The sequence below is a fragment of the Mastigoproctus giganteus genome, chromosome 4, assembly GCF_048544385.1.
Source record: "Mastigoproctus giganteus isolate SK-2022 chromosome 4, ASM4854438v1, whole genome shotgun sequence".
NCBI classification, from domain to species: domain Eukaryota; kingdom Metazoa; phylum Arthropoda; class Arachnida; order Uropygi; family Thelyphonidae; genus Mastigoproctus; species Mastigoproctus giganteus.
The window spans coordinates 88,702,971-88,724,315 of record NC_143578.1 but is presented as its reverse complement, the minus strand read 5'-3'; the positions used below and the strand labels follow the sequence as shown (position 1 = coordinate 88,724,315).

The 21,345-nt window shown below is 38.8% G+C and overlaps 1 protein-coding gene across 1 annotated transcript in view; it reads right to left on the bottom strand.

The window, feature by feature from the left end:
- Window positions 1-21,345, bottom strand: part of LOC150086891 (dynein axonemal heavy chain 7-like) — a 1,233,418-nt gene that overhangs the window by 357,449 nt on the left and 854,624 nt on the right. The window contains exon 43 of the mRNA XM_090372313.1: window positions 9,860-10,007. Coding sequence (XP_090228439.1) covers window positions 9,860-10,007 — 148 coding nt within the window. The remainder of the gene's footprint in view (window positions 1-9,859; window positions 10,008-21,345) is intronic.

Sequence of the window (21,345 nt, the reverse complement as noted above, 5' to 3'; positions counted from 1 at the left end):
TATAGTCTTGTATTATTCTTTATTGGCATTCTTTCGACACCAATCTCTCAAATACAATGTTCCCTAGATAGTCAGTTTACTTTTCTTTCCCTGTATCATTAAGCATAACTGTTGTGCTTGATCAACTGAATTGCTTTCCTTTGCATTAGTTTATCTGCTGTCTCTTTTACTTTGGAATTACCTTTTGGTTTTGATTTGGCTATTGCTGCTAATGATGCCACTAAAAGTTGAAATTAAACATAAAAAAAGGCACCTGGGATTGATGGAATCTATTCAATTATATTAAGGGAGGCAGCAAAGGATTTAGCAAAAGCTTAAGCTGTAATAACGAGAGCATCTTTGAATTCAGGAATGGGCCCCTGTGGACTGGATTTATATGAATGTATCCTCAATTCATAAAGGGAGACCAAAGAGTGTATGAGTAATTACAATCTTGTTAGCTTAGCTTCTGCTTCAGGGAAAATAATGGAGTCACTGGTTGAAGAATTGATGTGGCACTATCTAGATAGGAGTACAGTTATACTTTATTTACAGCATGATTTGGTAAGGGATGATCTAGTTGGACCAAACTGAATGGTTATCAATTTTTTTTTTTTTTTTTATGAAAACCACAAACACGAGAGGTATTAGAACCTATAGTACTCAGTACCGTGCTTGGATTGGAGGTTCGGATGATGAAAGAAGATATTTGTTGACATTAGACTTGAACTTCTGTAGACTGTAATTTTCAGGAAATACGTATGAAGGAAAGTTGTTCCAGAAAACAGCAGTTGAATGAATAAATGAGGAAGATGAAAAGTTGCTTCTGCGAGTTTGAAGTTGGACAGTAAATGGATGTTGGTTGGTGATGGCACATGTTTGGACTGTTTTAAAACAGAAGGCAGAAAATATAGAAGCCAATTCAGAAGAACAGTGTCCATGGAAGTATCTGGAGAAAAGGCAAGCAGCATAAACAGTACGTCTATGATACACAGCGAGTGGAGAGACTCTGTTAGAGATGAGTCATTAATTAACCTAACTGCCCTCTTCTGAATGAAATCTAGAAGCCTGAGAGAGGTTTTGGGGGAACAGTCCCAGATGTGGGAACAATATTCCATGGTAGAGCAGATTTGCAATTTGTGCAGAGTGAACAGCTGTTTGGAAGAAAAGTAATACCGAGAGCGAAAGAGAAAAACCAAGATTTTTAGAAACAGAGGAAGCAATATTTGTAATGTGCTTGTGCCAAGAGAGATTAGAAGTCAGTGTAATTCCCAAAAGAGATATATCATCTTGCCTAGAAATCGGAGTGTCACAAAAGATAACCATAGAGCAAAAGAATCCTTTTTGTGAGATATAAGATAGGACTGAGTTTTGGAAGGATTGAAATCAATTAAGTTGTCTTTGCCCCATTGGAGAATTACCTGGAGATCAGCATTTAAGGAATTGGTAGTGGATATTCGAAAATTGAAGCTGATTCAGCAGGGCATGATTTCTCAAAGTGGAAAGTGAAATGAAATGTGCTGTCGTCGGCAAAACTATGGATAGGATGTCCAGTCAATGGAAAAGGTATTAATATACAAGAGGAAAAGAGTAGGAGAAAGAACTGAACCTTGGGGAACACCAGTATTACTGGAGAGGTTGGAAGGTAGACAGCAATCTACAATCACCCTCAGTGAGTGGTCAGAGAGAAAACTGGATAACCAATTACAACAAAACAGTTGGCAAACCATATGATGGAAGCATGTATAGAAGACCTTTATGCCAAACACAATCGAAAGCTTTTGAGATGTCAAAGAGCAACTGATTATGTTTCACGGAACTTTTCCATTGAATTTGTCCATAAATGGGTAATATAAAGCAGAATATCACCAACACTGATGGAATCCATACTGGTGATCATTGATCACACAGAACTGGATCTAGGTAGTTTATAAGAGTAGGCGGTTAACTGATTTCTCCATTACTTTAGAAATAGTAGAAGTAATTGCAATGGGATGATAATTGGATGGGAGAGATTTGTAACCCTGGCGCCTCCATAACCAGGTGGGCAGGAGCAGCAGCATAGCACAAGCTTCTTGATTAGACCTGATTTCGAGCCTGTGACCACCAAATAGGGAGGATGCGGAAAGGTCAGGGACTGACCATTGCATATCCCTGGAGCAATATGGCCTTAGTTGCTAATGCTCCTAAAAGCCAAATAACAACAACATTTGTAACCCTTTCTAGGAACTGGTTGGATATGAGCAAATTTCCAAGCAGAAGGAAAAAACAACTTTGAAATAAGAAAAGTGAAAAAAGGCAGCAAAGAACAGGAGTAAGTTCAGGAGCACAGGTTAGCATTAGTAGAGGCATATGATGCAAGAAAGCAAGCTTATGCAGCATCAGCCAAAAAAAAAAAAAAAAAAACCACTCCCATTTCACTCCTCCATTTGTTCAAAATACCTAGCTGAGCCTTAAATGGGACAGACTTTCATCCCTTAACAAGGGATGAAAGTCTGTTCCACTAACCAACTACCTGCCGGCTAAAGGCAAATTTCCGCACATCTATTCTACATCTGTCTTTCCTCAATTTGAATTTATGCCCTCTCAGGTGATTATTCTGAGCAAGAGGAAAAATCCCATTGGCATTGAGCATGCTCAACCATTCAAGGCTTTATACATCTCTATCAGATCACCTTGCCGGTGCCTAGTCTCCAGACACTGTAATTTGAAAAACTTAAGCATTTCATCATAAGAGGAACCCTTTGTTCCATTCACTAACCTTGTTGCCCTTCTCTGTACTCGTTCCAGCATCTCTACATCCTTCTTGAAATGAGGCCTCCAGACCTGTATACAATACTCTAGGTGTGGACTGACCATTGCCTTATACAAGGGAATAATCACCTCCTTATCCTTGTTAGAAAAATTCCTGTATATCATTGACAAGACACCATGAGCTACTCTTGCAGCCCGTCTGCACTGTTAAGAGAACTACATATCTGCCTGCACAATTACCCCCAGGTCCTTTTCATTCTCTACCACTGTCAGTGTAGTAACACAGCATTGATATTGTTCTGGGGTTACTGTTTCCCATATAGAGTACTTTACATTTGTCAATGTTAAACTTCATTTGCCACTTCTCACCCCATCTGCTCAATCTTTCCAGATCCTGTTGCAGCAGCATAGTGTCAGTAGTGTCCTTAACAACACTGCCAACCTTTGTATCGTCTGCAAACTTGGATATTACGCTTGATATACCATCATCAATATCATTTAAAAATACAGAAAACAATAATGGACCCAACACTAAACCCTGAGGGACTCCACTAATAACATTAGTCCACGATGAGCAGTGTCCATTGATTACCACTCTCTGTCATCTCCCCCTCAACCATCCCTTTATCCATAGCAGCAATTTACCTCCAATGCCACATGGCTCCAATTTGTGCAGCAATCTTCCATATGCAACAGTATCAAAAGCTTTTCTAAGATCCAAATATATAATATGAAAGTTATTTCCCGCATCTAGTTCTTTTGTGACTGCATCGTAGTATCCAATCAAATTGGTCAGGCAAGACTTTCCCTTAACAAAACCATGCTGTGTCTGAGCTATAACTGAAGTCTTGTCTATAGCCATAGCCAAGTGGGCAGGAGCGGCAATGCGTAGCACACGCTTCTTTATTAGACCAGGGTTCAAACTCTTGACAACCAAATACGGAGGATGCGGAAAGGTCAGGGAATGACCACTGCATATCCCTGGAGCAATATGGCCTTATTTGCTAATGCTCCTAAAAACCAAGATTACAACATGATCCTGCAGTGCTACTTTAACCAGTGCCTCCATTAATTTTCCTGGAACAGAAGTTAAACTTACAGGTCTGTAATTACTTGTGTCAGCCTTTGATCCTCCTTTGTGAATTGGGGTCACATTTGCAAATCTCCTGTCTATGGGTACCTCCCCTGAGTCCAAAGAAGCTCTCATAATTATGGCTAAGGGTTTGCTTACTTCCTTTGCTGCCTCCTTTGCTGCCAACTGGATAGATCCCATTTAGCCCGGATGCCTTTTTTATGTTTATCCTCAACAATTTCTCCTCCACTTTACTCTCAGTTATTACAAATCATCAACTCACTGCCAGAGTTTACTTCACCTCTGGCATTCCTCTTTCTGAATAACCTGTCATGTGTGAATGTAGATGCAAAATACTCATTTAGTTTGTTAGCCACTTGAAGAGAATCCTCAACTGTTGAACTATCAATATCCAGTAGACCAATCTGATTAAACCCTTTCCTTCTAGAGTTTACATAGGTAAAGAACTCTTTTCTGTTTTTCTTTGCATTTTTTGCCAAGGATTTCTCATAATCTGCCTTTCCCTGCCTAATCTCCTTTGTGACTTGGTTACAGACCAGCTTATATCTATCATAGGCTTCCATGTCACCCATTAATTTATATGTATCCCATGCATTTTTCTTCTCTGTCATATGTTTCATTAGTTCATCTGATGTCCATTTAGGCCTAAACCTTGAAAAGTATTTCTTAGTTGGTATGTAAAGCCTAGTAGCTTCTAAAATAAGTACTTTGAATGCTTCCCATTTTGAATTTGCTGTTGGTAACATCATCAGTTGGTCCCACTGTATAGAATTTAAATACTATCTCAGGCAAATGTAGTCTCCTTTACGAAAGCAAAAACCCTTCCCTTTACTCCTGATGGTAGTTATCTCTTTGAGTAAATCCCACTTCAGCACACTGTGATCACTGCCACCTAGTGGTTCCTTTATCTGCAGATTCTTAATGCATGAAGAATCACTACTGATAATCACATCAGAAGTATTACTCCCTGTAGTTGCCTCCGAACATGCTGATGTAGAAAACAATCATCCAATAAATCCACATCTCAAAACCTTCTCAAAATTTCCCAGTCAATATCTGGGAAATTTTGAGGTTTTGAGAATAAGTGGAGAAATAGAAATACAATCAGGCCCTGGAACTTTCTTAGCATCAAGATTGGTCAAAATCCTTCTGACATCCTTTTGATGGAAGACCACAGGAGGCATTGAATAGAGCATGTTGTGAATGGTAGGAGGTGGTTTACCAAGATCATTAATACATGAAGTGGAAGAAAAATGGCATGCTAACAGGTCAGCTTTTTCCTCGGCTGAAGTGACAACAGAACCATCTGGTTTTGACAGAGATGGGCAAAAGTTGCAGCCAAAAGCTTTGGCAAGAGACCAGAATGCTCGGCTACCATTAGGGCAGGATGCAAGTTTTTTACTCTTAGCCTGTTCAAAATCTAGTTTGGACTGATTAATAACTGCTTTACAATTGTTGCGAGCTTTGGTGTAGGCAGAAAATGAAACTGAAGAATTGGAAACAAGTCAATTACGATATGCAACATTCTTCTCTTGAACAGCCTTAGCACATTTATTGGAAAGCCAAGGTTTAGATAAAGGATGTGATTTTAAAGTGGAGTGTTGAATAAAGGATTCCATTCCTACAAGAATAATTTCGCTGACACGATCTGAGCAAATGTTGACATCAGAAATTTTGAAACAGTAACCAGACCAAGGAAAAGAAATCTTGCAGGTCATCCCATTTTGCATTCTTGTAATGCCAAACAACACGAGGTTGGGAATAGCCATGAGATAAAGGCTCCAATGGAGAAGAGACAATCACCAAGTTATGATCTGAGGTGCCTAAAGGAACACTCACTTCGACCATGTACTTAGAAGGGTTGTTTGTGGGAAAAAAGATCAAGTGTGTAGGCTGTATTGTTAGGATTGTCTTGTAGAATATTCTTGTAAGTAAATGAACAATCTGTGCAAGGTCATTAGTAATTGCAAAAGCCTCTGCATCTCGACCGGTTGGATCTGTGTGACTTGAGAATGGAAGGCAGCTGGAATTGTGAACATCAAAATCACCAAGGAAAATTACCTCACTGTTAGGAAAGTTGGACAAGAGATGAATTTGACAGACTGAGGTAGAGTGATTTTAAGCCAGAGAAGGGCAAAAAGAGGAGATTCCAAATTACCAAGGCTCTGACAGGGAATGTCGGAACAGACATATGCACAAGTACCACCACTGAGAAGAAAGGAATCATACAGCAAATAATTTGGGCAACTGAGTTGAGCAGTGGTTGAATCAAATGATAACTGAAATTCTGTTAGAAAAAGTACATGGGGTTTGGCATACTGCAAGTGGAAATGGACATCGTTGAGATTAGAACTGAGACCATGTATATTTGTGAAATGGACTAGGAAGTGTTTGGGAGGTTTAAATCTTTTTGCAGTTAAGCTTACTTTATTAGTTTGACAATTCATGGTGTATTCAATAGTAAGAAAAGTGGGGTGGGGGACATGCTGTATGAAGTAATGAAATTTTTGGATATGGCATACACAGGGTAAGAATATACCCAGATCCTTGACATAACATGGCCTCAACAATGCTCCCCGCATGCAAACTACTTGGACTCCCTGGCAGAGTAGAGATAGCAAGATTATACAGAGCTAATCTGGAAGCCTCCTAAAGAGTTACCAATAGGTTCGGTCCAGTGTACTAATTAGCGGCCGGCCTGCAAACACCGTTTTACAGCTGCACCCTCGAAATGTAAGGAAATTTGGATCTCACCATGATGTCCATCATAACTTCAAAAGACACGAGTCATACTGAATGATGGAAGAGGTGGGGAAGGTTTGACTGGAACTTGGCTCTGGAGACTAAACACAGGTTCCACTACTTCAAGCCTCCAATAAGCGAAGTGGTGGTATTGCCCAGGTTAATGACAGTCATCTACCACCTAGTATTAAGTTTGTTACAAAGATGGGCGGCATTCCTCCATGTGGTGTGGGTGCCACACTTCGACCCCTGCTTACGTTGGTTCACACCTTGGTGGTCACCCACAGTGTGCTTGTGCATGGGGTTATACTTAGGATTACTAACAGTCCCACCATCATGAAGATGCAAGCAGGGGATTTGGACGTCACAGACTAACCAGACTTTGCCGAAATTGGGTCCACTTGACTTGAGTGTCACCCGAATATCAGTGTTTTAGACTCCAGGTAGCAAGTACAGCTCATCTGGCATATCTGAGAGAATGTCTGCGACAACCTCAAGGACCATGATTCAGTGACCAAGCAACTGGATGTGCAAAAAATAATTGCAATATTTTATACTTGAATTTCAATAAAGTTTTTGATACTGTTGCATATTAAAGACTGCTGTACAAATTGGAGCAGCGTGGCATTAAGCGCAAGTTACTTCTCTGGATAAAGGGATAGCTGAGTGGGAAAAGACACAGAGTATCAATGGATACTCCTTTTTTGGACTAATGTCATTACTGGAGTTCCACAGGGTTTGATGCAGGCTCATTTTTATAATAATAATATTAATGAAGTTATATCAGGCTTAATGTCTAATTTTACAGATAATGCAAAGGTTGACAGGGTGGTTAATGACAGTAATGAAAGTATGCTACAGCAAATAGAAAAATTAGGCAGATGGGCTGAGAAATAGCAGTTGAATTAGTTCAACATTGGCAAATGCAATGTACTGTACATGCTAGCAGTAATTCCAGTATAATACATCAACTATGTGGTACTAAACTCAGGGTAGTTGAAAATGAAATGGACCTGGGTGTACTGGCCAGTCTGATATGAAGTTCTCTGAGCAGTGCAGACAGGCTGCTTGGACAGCTCATGGAGTTTTGTCAATGATATATAGGAATTTTGTCAGCAGGGATAAGGAGGTAATTATCCCATTGTATAAGGAAATGATCAAGTCACACCTTGAGTAGTGCATAAGCCTCACCGGGTCTGGAGGCCTTATTTTAGGAAGGACACAGAGCTGCTAGAATGGGTACAGAGAAGAGCAATGAGACTGGTGAGAGGAACAAAGGGGTACTCTTACCAAGAAAGGCTTCAGTTCTGCATATTATTATTATTATTATTATTAGCCATATGGTACAAGGAAGCCTGAGGCTTATGCTGCACCAGCCAAAAAAAAAAAAAAAAAAAATTCCCGAGTTATCCCCTGTGTGTGTGTGCGTGCGTGCGTGCGTGTGTGTGTGTGTGTGCGTGTGTGTGTGTGTGAGAGAGAGAGAGAGAGAGAGAGAGAGAGAGAGAGAGAGAGAGAGAGAGAGAGAGAAGTAGAAAGGCATCACCAAGAAAGAGAAGAATGATGATATCCAGCTCAGGACCCTGGGTGTGCCAAGCCCATAATCACCAGATGTGAGCCCCCGGGGGTCAATTGTAGAACTGAAGCTTTTCTTGCAGTGTCTGGAGACTAGGCACCTGCAAGGCGACCTGACTGTGGTGTTTAAGACTTTGAATGGCTTGACCAAACTCAATGCTGACAGGATTCTTCCTTTTGCTCAGATTATGCACACAAGGGGACATAAATTCAAATTAGGAAGGAGTTGCAGGATAAACATGCAGAAGTTCGCCTTCAGCCAACTGATGGATGATTGCTGGAACAACCTTCCATCATTTGTTTGTGGATGTGTATAGTTTGAATAAATTCAAGGAAGAACTAAAAATATCGGAGGGGATGGATAGGAATTTTTTTTTTTTTTGGCTGATGTATAAGTTGTACAAGCTTGCTTTCTTGCATCATTTGCCACTACTATTACTAATACTAAAATCTTGCTATTTCCCCCATATTCAAATTATAGTGAGATGCAGAGTTCAAAGCCACTTTTCTGGCCAAGCAAAAGATTAGAAAAGATTTAAAAATTTTTATTTTTAAATCTTTATTTTATTTTATTTAAAAATTGAAGATTAAAAAAAATTCATTTCGTATGACGACTAAGGTTCGGCAGAGCAAAACTAGGTGCATTCAAATATTGTTGCCAGTAAAAGCAAATACATACAGCATTATATGGTTACTAAGTGTGGTAATGGCACAATGTATTTCCTTGGAAATTCCTACTGTTATTGATAAAATCTGAACTCAGAACTTTCTGAGTTCAGATTTCTGAGAAAACAGGTAACAGCTCCCCCCCACCTCTTGGAGAGCCTTTTCCCCAAGGAAAAGGCTCTCTAAGAAATTCCTACTGTTATTGATGAAATCTGAACTCAGAACTTTCTATATTAGTGACAAGTGGCAAAGCCATTATATTGACACAGAGTATAGGCATTACAATATTATCTTGATTGTAAACTGTGTGTATCTCATGGTCAGTTTGTCTGCAAGATGAAAGACCTGAATTCCAGAGAGTTAAACCATAAAACCTTAGCCTAAGAATAACTTGCTCACAATGCAAAAAAAGCTTAAAATTTTTACCATTCTTTTTCCCACTTTTTAATAAAGGAGTTTCCAAGAGGAACAAAATCAGTCACATCAAACTTAGCAATATTTTTCATAAATAGAGCTAAACAATAAACAGAAAAAGATCATATCAATATGCTTTAGACTTTCTGAATGTAATTAAGTGCACATAATATTACTTTATAATATTCTTAATTTTGTAAATCATGAATTTTTTCCACCTTTTTTTTTTTTCTTTTTAATTTTATTCATCATTACATCAGCAAAAACCACATTAACTAAAAACATTTTATAAAATTCAAAATTGTATACTTTTTATATACAATTTTTTCTTTTTTCGTTTTTCATAAACATTTTTTCTTTATATTTTGGTATTCCTAAAACAACAAATTGTTTTGCAAGCACAGAAACTAATTTCTGTTATTTGCTGTATAATTCAAACATTTTTGTTGCCTACTATTGCGAATGTCAGTTTTACCAGTATTATTGGGAGAACAGCACAATGAATTGTCCATAGGCAATTTTTAACCAGTCATGTATATGACTGGTTAAAAATTACTCTGTCCCATTATAAAATGTTCAATGTAGATGTATTTATGAAACTATTTGAATTCAACAATAAAATGGGTCAAGCTGGCTTACCACGCAGTACTTTACCCAGGCTTCAATGCAGCTCTTTCGAAAAGCTGAAGTATAAGGACCAAGATATGCTATCAAGCCGGAGGACAAAAGAACATCTCCTGGTAAGTTTTCGTATACAGATTTCAAACGGAGAGCTTCTGAAGACCACCTGTGCATAATATAGTACAGATTATCACTGTGGATATTAATATACTCTAAAGCAGGGTTCTCAAACTGTGCATTACAACCACCTGAGGGAGGCACCATGATTTACCAGGGGTGTGGCGAATTACATAATAGTTTATGTAAGATTTCCATGGTAAATATTAAAAATGTATTAAGAATGATTTTTTTTACTATTAGATATCTACTACTATTTGATCTGTATTATTAATGTAAATAATTATAGGAAATATTTGGGGTATTTTTGATGAAGAGAACGCATCGTCTTCCCTAACTATGATCAGGGAACAGTATATTAAAAATATAAGAAACTGCACAATTATAGATGTTTTATTTAAAAGGAGGTGCCAGCTCAGAAACTTTGAGAACCGCTGCTCTAAAGTGTTTAGAGGAATTTTTAGACTCAATGAAGAATTGCTGGTTTGGTGATTAATGGTGAAATGGGCCATTATGGCCCACTGCACCATTAAACTGGCCGTTATGGTCGGTTTAGACAATAATGTGCTAAGTCAAAAATAAAAACATAAACAAATATGTTTGGTAAGCTATAAACAGGTTACCATGTCAAAAAAAGTTAAATATATATTAAGAATATAGATGGATAATTTGAAATATGTGTGTATAAATTAAAGAGCTGTAAAAAGCTAAAAATGTCAAACATTATCCCTGTCATCTAATATCGTCTGGCTGAGTGTAAATGGGTTCGACCAGACATTAAAAGCTGTGCATTTGTAAAAACAGGAGAGTCTGTTAAAATATGATGAATGGTGAAAATAGATTTTGCAGTTCTAACACAGGTGGGTCATCTGCCTTCAACAAAATGACTGTGTTCTATGCTGAATCGAGACCCTGCACAGGCTGGACTGCCACTGCTTGATTACAGGCTAACAAGATTTTAAGGCAGAAAGCCTCAAACCATTAAAAATTCATGCTATGGTTAGTGTACAATTGCATCATTACTACATTATATTGGGCACCTCCATAGCCAGGTGGGCAGGAGCAGCAGTGCGTAGCACACGCTTCTTGATTAGACTGCGGTTCGAGCCCATGACCACCAAATACAGAGGATGCAGAAAGGTCAGGGAATGACCACCACATACCTCCGGAGCAATATGGCCTTAGTTGCTAATGCTCCTAAAAACCAAATAACACAACAACAACTACATTATATTATATTATATTATATTATATTATATTATATTAGTAATTACTACATTACTACATTCATGGTGGTATATCAGGCTTAATGTTCAGAGATGGTATATCAGGCTTAATGTTTGCAGATGATACGAAGGTCGGCAGGGTTGTTAATGACACTAATGACAGTATGTTGCTGCAACAGGATCTAGAAAAGTTGAGTAGATGGGCTGAGAGGTGGCAACTGAAGTTTAACATTGACAAATGCAAATCACAACCCTTACACACCCTATGCTACACATGGCAAAAGCCTCATTATAGATGCACTTAAGTGGCTAATGGGGGAAATCCTGGGGTCTGAAACACCAACACATTTGACATTTGTACTCATTGTACTCCCCATATTCAAATTCTGCATCCCTTTTAACTGAGTGACACTCTGTCTCTGATATCCCAACAATGTCTACATTTGATGTCTTGACCAGCACTTAAAATTCATCAAGTTTATTTACAATGATCCTAGTATTAGTGTACATGCACCCATTTTTACTCTCAGTTATTTTAACACAGATCATGTATTCATTTATTCCATGACGACTTCCAGCAACTTGCTTTCCAGGCTGCTGCTTTTTCCAATTGGAGCAGTGCAAGAATCACTTTCACCTCTGCCTGCAGCTATTTTAAATCTATTAGTCTGTGAATCCCCCACCTAAGATAGCAGTTTTCCAACCCACTTACCACAGCCTCAATAGCATCAGCACAAATGTTCTTGTTCGCTTTCTATTTAAATGTATCCCATCCCTTCAGTCTCTCCTGTTAACAAGCACAGATCATGTTAAGGAAAATTCTATCCCATGGGCCTTGCACAATCCAGGGCCGAAATGATTGACAAGGCTCTCATCATGTACTTCCACCTATCATATGACACAGAAGCCTATGATAGATACAAGTTGATATGCAACCAAGTTACAAAGGAGGTTAGGCAGGCGAAGGCAGATTACGAGAAATCCTTGGCAAGGGATGCAAAGAAAAACAGCAAAGAGTTCTTTACTTATGTAAACTCTAGAAGGAAGGGGATGAATCAGATTGGTCCACTTGATATTGATGGGTCAACTGTTGATGATCCTGCTCAGCAAACTAAATGAATATTTTGCATCGACATTCACACATGAGGAGTTATTCAGCAAGGGGAATGCCAGAGGTGTATTCAACTCTAGCAGTAAGCTACAGAATCTTGAAATAACTGGGAGTAAAGTGGAGGAGAAACTGTTGAAGATAAACACAAGAAAGGCACCCGGGGTGGATGGGATCTATCCAGTTATATTAAAGGAGGCAGCAAAGGAAGTAAGCAAACCCTTAGCCATAATTATGAGAGCTTCCTTGGACTCAGGGGAGGTACCCATAGACTGGAAATGTGCAAATGTGACCCCAATTCACAAAGGGGGATCAAAGGCTGACACAAGTAATTATAGACCTGTGAGCTTAACTTCTGTTCCAGGAAAATTAATGGAGGCACTGGTTAAAGAAGCACTGCAGGATCATTTAGACAAGACTTCAGTTATAGCTCAGACACAGCATGGTTTTGTTAAGGGGAAGTCTTGCCTGACCAACTTGATTGGATACTATGATGCAGTCACAAAAGAACTGGATGCAGGGAATAACTTTGATATTATATACTTGGATCTTAGAAAGGCTTTTGATACTGTTGCACATGGAAGACTGCTACACAAATTGGAGCAGTGTGACATTGGAGGCAAATTGCTGCTATGGATAAAGGTGTGGTTGAGGGGGAGAAGACAGAGAGTGGTAATCAATGGACACTGCTCATCGTGGACTAATGTTATTAGTGGAGTCCCTCAGGGTTTAGTGTTGGGTCCATTATTGTTTTCTGTATTTATAAATGATATTGATGATGGTATATCAAGCTTAATGTCCAAGTTTGCAGACGATACAAAGGTAGGCAGGGTTGTCAAGGACACTACTGACACTATGCTGCTGCAACAGGATCTGGAAAGGTTGAGCAGATGGGCTGAGAGGTGGCAAATGAAGTTTAACATTGACAAATGTAAAGTACTACACATGGGAAATAGCAACCCCAGAGCAACGTATCAACTCTGTGGTACTACACTGACAGTGGTAGAGAATGAAAGGGACTTGGGGGTGGTTGTGCAGGCAGATATGAAGTTCTCTGAGCAGTGCAGACGGGCTGCAAGAGTAGCTCATGGAGTATTGTCAATGATATACAGGAATTTTTCCAGCAGGGATAAGGAGGTGATTATTCCATTGTATAAGGCAATGGTCAGGCCACACCTAGAGTACTGTATACAGGTCTGGAGGCCTCATTTCAAGAAGGATGTAGAGCTGCTGGAACGAGTACAGAGAAGGGCAACAAGATTAGTGAATGGAACAAAGGGGTGCTCTTACGAAGAAAGGCTTAAGTTTTGCAAATTATAGTGTCTGGAGACTAGGCACCAGCGACGTGATCTGATAGAGGTGTATAAAGCCTTGAATGGTTTAAGCATGCTGAATGCTGATGGGATTCTTCCTCTAGCTCAGAAAAATCACCTGAGAGGGCATAAATTCGAATTGAGGAAAGACAGATGTAGGATAGACGTGGGGAAATTTGCCTTTAGCCAGCGGGTGGTTGGTTGGTGGAAGAGACTTCCATCCCTTGTGGTGGAGATTGATAGCCTAAATAAGTTTAAGGCTCAGCTGGACAGGTATTTTGAAAGAACAGAGAGGTGAAGTGGAAGTGGGTTTTTTTTTTTTTTTTTTTTTGGCTGATGCTGCATAAGCTTGCTTTCTTGCATCAAATGCCTCTACTAATGCTAATGCTAATATCTGGATAGAGCTGCAGACACTTTCAAATTTAACCCTAACTTGCAACATTACCCTGCACTTGTTAAGTAAGTCTGCAGATCTCCTATTCAAAGTTATTAGTGCCAACATGTACAATAATATCACCTTTTGTACCCTTAAAAGATGATATCTGCTCTACAATGTCATCAACGTTTGTTCCAGACAGACATACCCTGGTCCTATTCCACCTATTCTTTTTGCATAATATATTTCCTGTTTCCTGACAATAGAGTCACCAACAACAAGCTATCTCCTGTGGAACCAGTGTGTTCTGCCCTTGGGGTTGCTGCTGTGTTTCCTGATGATCAAGTGTAAGCTCTGCATTGATGAGGGCAGCTGAGAACTTGATGGGCCCCAATTTAAATCCACCCTGTTCTTCAAGCTCTCATAAATGTCTATAAGAACACTGAGTTCATGCGTAATATCCTCACACTCCTTGTGAGGATATTAGGATATTACAAAGACATTTTTAAAGAGAGGGCGCTGACTCTCTTTAAAAATTACAGCTGTGAATTACAGGCACCTAAAAAGTGATAAATGTTTGCCTTTTTATTTACCTAATTGTTATTTTATATTGTACTTTAAATGTAGTCTTATAGTTATTGTTAGACTGGTTATTTTTATTTTTAATTTAGATAAAGAGTTTTTGTAGGTTACTGCTTAATATATACGTAAAACCATTATTTCGTTCGAATCTTGCAGCCATTGTTTTTGTATAGAATAATAGGGAAGTTACATTTTTAATTGTGGTAACTAAGCAGCTCTAACGTATAATTATATAGCATAATACGCATCACTGCATTTAGGATTCTATTAGATAGCATAGTATTGACAATTAATTAATTAAATTTATTGACCTTATTAATTTAAAATATCATGCCCCAGACTAGAGCAGCAAAGCAATGGGCACAAAGTGGCAGGAGTGCTGTGATTCGGGGGAGAACTGAGGGGGGGGGGGCAAATCTCTCCAACGCTTCACAGCCTAAAAAAATGTGCAACTTGTGAAATGTTTGCCAAACTCTCTGGAACAGAACATGATCTAGCCAAGGAGGATGTCTTTGTTTGTGCCAGGTGCAGAGAGTGTCTAGAAATTAGGCATCAACTCAGCGTTCTGCTGGGCATCTATGAAAGCTTGAGTTATAGGGTAGATGGCCTCGAAGAAATTAATATGAGGGTCCCGTCAAGCTCTCAGCTGCTCAACTCAACGACAGAGCTCACTCCTGGGCATCAGGCAACACAGCGGCAATCTCCAAGGCAGAATGCACTGGTCCCAAAGGAACTAGTTATTGTTGGTGACTCTATTGTCAGGTAGACGGTGAATATAATGTGTAAAAAGGATAGATGGAACAGGACCAGGGTATGTCTGTCAGGGGCAAAAGTTGATGACGTTGTAAAGCATATATCATCTTTTAAGGGCACAAAAGGTGATATTGTTGTACACGTTGGCACCAATGACATTAAGAGTAGGAGATCTGCAGATTTACTTAACAAGTAAAGGTCAATGTTGCAAAAAAGTTGTGAGTCAGGGTTAAATTTGAAAGTGTCTGCAATTCTGCCCAGACACAATAGGAGGGAATACATGATGAGAGCCTTGTCAATCAATTCGGCCCCGGAAAGATTGTGCAAGGCTCAAGGGCTAGAATTTTTTTCAGCATGGTCTGTGCTTGTTAACAGGAGAGACTGCTTCTACATGGATGGGATACACTTAAATAGAAAGGGTGGAAGAATATTTGCTGATGCTATCGAGGCAGTGTTAGGTGGGTCGGAAAACTGCTAGCTTGGAGGATTCAGAGACTAAAAGGTTAAAAGTAGCCACAGGCAGAGGTGAAGGTGATTCTTGCACAACTTCTATTAGAATAAGTAGCGACCTGGAGCGAGGGGTGCTGGGAGTTTCAGGGACTGATGGCAGTCATCGTGAAACAGGTGGCTATATGGGATGTGTTAGGGTAACTAAGAATAAGAATAGGTGCATGTATACTTGCATGTATACCAATGCTAGAAGTATAGTAAATAAATTTGATGAATTTGAAGTTCTGGTCAAGACATCAAAGGTGGATATTGTTGGGATAGCTGAGACGTGGTGTCACACAGATATAAGGAATGCAGAACTGGAATTTGAGGAGTACAATGTGTACAGAAAGGATAGACAGGATAGTTAGGGAGGAGGTGTTATGCTGTTAATTAAGAAAAACATAAAATAAAAAGAAGTGCATCCAGTTGATATAGATGAACAGTGCACTGTTGAGTCAGTTTGGTGTGACATAAGCACTGCGAAAGCAAAAATAACAGTAGGAGTGTGTTATAGACCTGATGACTCGAATGAGTACAATGAACAATTGTACAGAGAAATAGAGTGGGCTAGTAAATCAGAATGTCTTATAATGGGGGATTTTAGCTTCCAAGATATGGACTGGAACTTGTGGATTGGTCACTCACACCTTGTAAGAATTTTTGGGATTTATTGGATGATTGTTTTCTGCAGCAGCATGTTCGAGACGCAACCAGAGAGGGTAATACTCTTGATCTGGTTATCACCAGTGATCATTCGTGTATTAAGAATTTGCAGATAAAGGAACCACTAGGTGGCTGTGATCACAGTGTACTGATGTGGGATTTATTTAAAGATATAATTACCATCAGGGGCAAAGGAAAGGGTTTTTGCTTCCATAAAGGTGAGTACAGTGGTCTCTGACAGTTTTTAAATTCTGTACAGTGGGATCAACTGACGATGTTACCAACAGTAAATTCTAAGTGGGAAGCATTCAAGGAATTAATCGTGGATGCTACTAAAAGTTTCATACCTCTTAAGAAATATTGTTCAAGGTTTAGGCCTAAATGGTTATCAACTGAACTAATGAGACTCGTGACACAGAAGAAAAATGCATGGAATGCATATAAATTATCAAGCGACTCAGAAGCCTATGGCACATATAAGCTAGTCTGTAATCAGGTCACAAAGGAGGTTAGGCAGGCGAAGGCAGATTACGAGAAATCTTTGGCAAAATATGCTAAGAAAAACAGCAAGGATTTCTTTAAGTATATAAACTCTAAAAGGAAGCGGATGAATCTGATTGGTCCACTTGACATCGATGGTTCCACTGTTGATAATTCTGCTCAGATAGCAAACAAACTGAATGAGTATTTTGCATCTACATTCACAGGTGAGGAATTATTAAGGTTTGAAAATGGCAGAAGATTATCAAATTGTAGCAGGGTACTTAATGATTTTGTAATAACTGAGAGCAAAGTGGAGGAGAAATTGTTGAAGGTAAACATAAGAAAAGCACCTGGGGTGGATTTGATCTATCCAGTTATATTAAAGGAGGCGGCAAAGCAACTAAGCAAGCCCTTAGCCATAATTATGAGAGCATCCTTGGACTCAGCGGAGGTTCCTATGGACTGGAGATGTGCAAATATATCCCCAATTCACAAAGGGGGATCGAAGGGTGACATGAGTAATTACAGACCAATTAGTTTAACTTCTGTTCTAGGTAAAATAATGGAGTCACTGGTTAAAGATGCATTGCGGGATCATCTACACAAGACTGCAGCAATAATTCAGACACAGCATGGGTTTGTTAAGGGAAAGTCTTGTCTGACAAATTTGATAGGATATTATGATGTGGTTACAAAGGAACTGGATGCAAAAAATAATTTTGATATCATATAATTGGATTTCAGGAAAGTTTTTGACACTGTTGCGCATGCAAGACTATTGTACAAATTGGAGCAGAATGGTATTAAGGGTAAGTTGCTACAATGGATAAAAGGATGGTTGAGCGGGAGAAGACAGAGAGTGGTAATCAATGGGTGCTGCTCTTCGTGGACTAATGTTATTAGTGGAGTCCCACAGGGTTTGGTGTTGGGTCCTCTTTTGTTTTGTATGTTTATCAATGATATTGATGAAGGTATATCGGGCTTAGTGTCGAAGTTTGCAGATGATACAAATGTTGGCAGGGTTGTTAATGACAGTAATGGCAGTGTGCTACTGCAACAGGATCTAGATAATTTGGGCAGATGGGTTAAGAAGTGGCAACTGAAGTTTAACCTTGACAAATGCAAAGTACTGCATATGGGTAGAAGTAACCTGAGAGAAAAGTATCAACTGCGTGGTACTACACTAAAGGTGGTAGAAAATGAAAAAGACCTGGGAGTAATTGTGCAGTCAGATATGAAATTTTCTGAGCAATTTTATATTACCTATTTATATTACCTATAAATAGGTAATATGAAAGGCATAAATAAAAACGTGTTACTGGTATATTGGAAAGCAAATAAAAAAGCTTGGGCAACTGTTGATATATTTAAAGAATTGTTTCTAAATTGTTTTGTACCAGCTGTGGAAAACTATTTATTGCGGAAAAATCTAGATTTCAAAGTTTTTGTTACTATTGAATAAAGTACCAAGCCATTGAAAAGATTTGTCATACAAATGTTGAAGTAATGTTCCTACCCCTAATACAACTTCTTTAATTCAGCCATTAGATCAAGGCATTATATCTATTTCAGAACTCATTACATTAGAAAATTGTAACAATGGATTTTGGAAAAAACTAATTCCAAATCTATTGAAGTGAAGGAGGAACGGAAATATTTTTCAATTGTGGGCTGTAACGGAATCATAGCTTTATCACTGAAAGAAGTAAAACCGCCAACATTAAATGTGTGTTGGAAAAATGCATGGCCAAAATCAGTTTATTCAGGAAATATGGTCAAACCATCAGAAAATGGAATTGGTACGATAGTATAAATTGCTAAGTCGGTAGGAGGAGAAGATTTTAATGATACAACTACTGAAGATATTCAATATTTACTGGTACAAGAGGATTTGGTGGAAATGGCATTGGTGTTAAAACAAATCAATTCAGAGGATGATAGCACAGATGAAAATTGTAAAGCTCCAAATTTTACACTAAAAATCTTATGGGAAGGCATAAATTTAGCCAAGCAATTAGAATTTTATTGTTTGAATGCAGATCCTTTGATTGAAAGGAGTACAAAGTTCAAAGGGGAGCTCCAAAAATGCTCCATACGATGAAATTTACAAAGATCTATCAAGCAAAAGCAAAAGCAAACAAATCCAGATTATTGATTTTTTAAAGAGGGCAGAAGGTACAAGAAATCTAGATGCTGCAGAAGAAAGTTCAGAAGGTGAAGATATTTTGCAACAGAGAAAACTTTATTGTGCTTATCAGAAATGAAGAGGAAGAATATTATATGAACATACATTATCCGACATATATGTATCACAGTTTGTAAGATGTTTGTTCAGTTATTACTATTTTTATTAAAAATTATGTTTCCGATAGTTATAAAAAAATTACATATTTCTGTTAGCTTTTTGAATGTAACCCGCCTTTTTGTACTGGTTCTTAGTCCCGTATAACACAGTTTCACACTACACAAGATTTTATAAGAACCTAACTACTGTGTTAAACGAGGATTACTGTATACAGGTAGCCCTCATTTTGTGCTGGTCTGATTTGTGCCGATTCGCAATAGTCCTGATCACTAACTACAATGCCATTTTTATTTTTATTTATTTATTTTTGCAAATTTTTTATAAATTGAAAGTTTAAAATCATCAGACAAAATTTATCGGCATCATACTGTGCTATTCACTGTTCACTTGATTTAGGACAATCTGAGGCAATCAGCAATTAGCCCATCTGTATCAGAGACGAGAAAGATTCCCGCCCTCAAAGTAACCACTCATGGATGCGGGTAGTAAAGGTCCATGCGGTGAACCATTCAGTTGGTTACTGTTTACGCTATTTACACATGTTGGAAACTTATTATGCTAGAATTTTTTATTAATTGTGCTATTAATAAATTAAATAAAAATAATAGTGATATCCGTGTGCAGATTTTGCCAATCGTATTATAAAGTTTTTAATTTAATAGAATAAAGAAACACCATGTCTGGTAAAAGAAGTTCATTGAATCCAGTGCAATATTCAGAGGATGGAATCCGGTGAAAGCCACCCTAATGTGTGTAGGGCTATGAATATGCCTCCATCGACTATTACTACAACTTTGAAGAATGCTAATAAAATAAAACAATTGATGCAAAGTGGTAGGTAAAATTTTTGGTGCCCCGAAACCTAACCCTGCGATTTCCGATTGACGCCATTATATAAAGGGTTCCATTTGCACCTGTCCCCCCAGGAACTTAACCACGATGTAAATCGAGGGCTACCTGTATATATATATTTTTTTGATTTGGTAGTTGTTGGCGCATCGACTTCTGTGGCCATATTGCACCTCCCAAGGTTTTTTGCAGTACTTTGATCCAAGCCCGAGGCGGGAATCGAACCCGCGACCTTTGGGTTGCCGGGCAGGTACTTTACCCACTCGGCTAGCCCGGTCGGCCCTACCTGTATATACACTGAGGTTCAAAGAAATTGCATCACCCCTTAAAATTAGCATTGGCATTAGCATTAGTGGAGGCATACGATGCAAGAAAGCATCATATGCAGCACCAGCAAAAAAAATTGTAATTATCATCCGAATAACTTAAGTATATAGCAATATTTCTTACAGATTGCATCAGATAAGATTGACACGTGTAGATGATGACGTAATATTGCATTCAGCTGTTACTTTCAGCTATATAAGCACACTCTGCAAGAATTGCAGTCATTCCTTGCTTGCGGGATGGCGAGTTACGTGCAGTTGACGCCACAAGTAAAGAGTGCTATTGTTGCTTTATGTGAGGATGTTCTTCCCGTCATATTGCTTATAGAGTGTCTTGTAATCAGTCAAGTGAGTAGATTTCTTTCCAAACTCAAGAATACTGGTGATGCTGATAGGAAAAAAGGAACCAGATGCAAATAAGTCTCTACACCAAAACAAGACCGCATTTTGAAGCGCTTATGCCTTAGAAACCGTAAAGCTTCTTCGTCTGAGCTGAAAAGAGAATGGGAAGAACATACAGGAGTGGTAGCAAGTGCAATAACAGTCAGAAGATGCCTCTTCAAAAATAGACTTGTAGCCTACGTCCTATAAAGAAGCCTATCCTCACACAAAAAATGAAAAAGGCCCAATTAATTTGGTGTATGTTGTTGTTGTTATTTGGTTTTTAGAAACATTAGCAACTAAGGCCATATTGCTCTGGGGATATGTGGTGGTCATTCCCTGACCTCTCCGCATCCTCCATATTTGGTGGTCACGGGCTCGAACTCTGGTCTAATCAAGAAGCGTGTGCTACGCACTGCTGCTCCTGCCCACCTAGCTACGGGGGCACCCAATTTGGTGTAAGGAGCATGTCAAAAGGGCCCCCAAGCATGGAAGCCAGTTATTTTCTCGGATGAGAAGAAATTCAACCT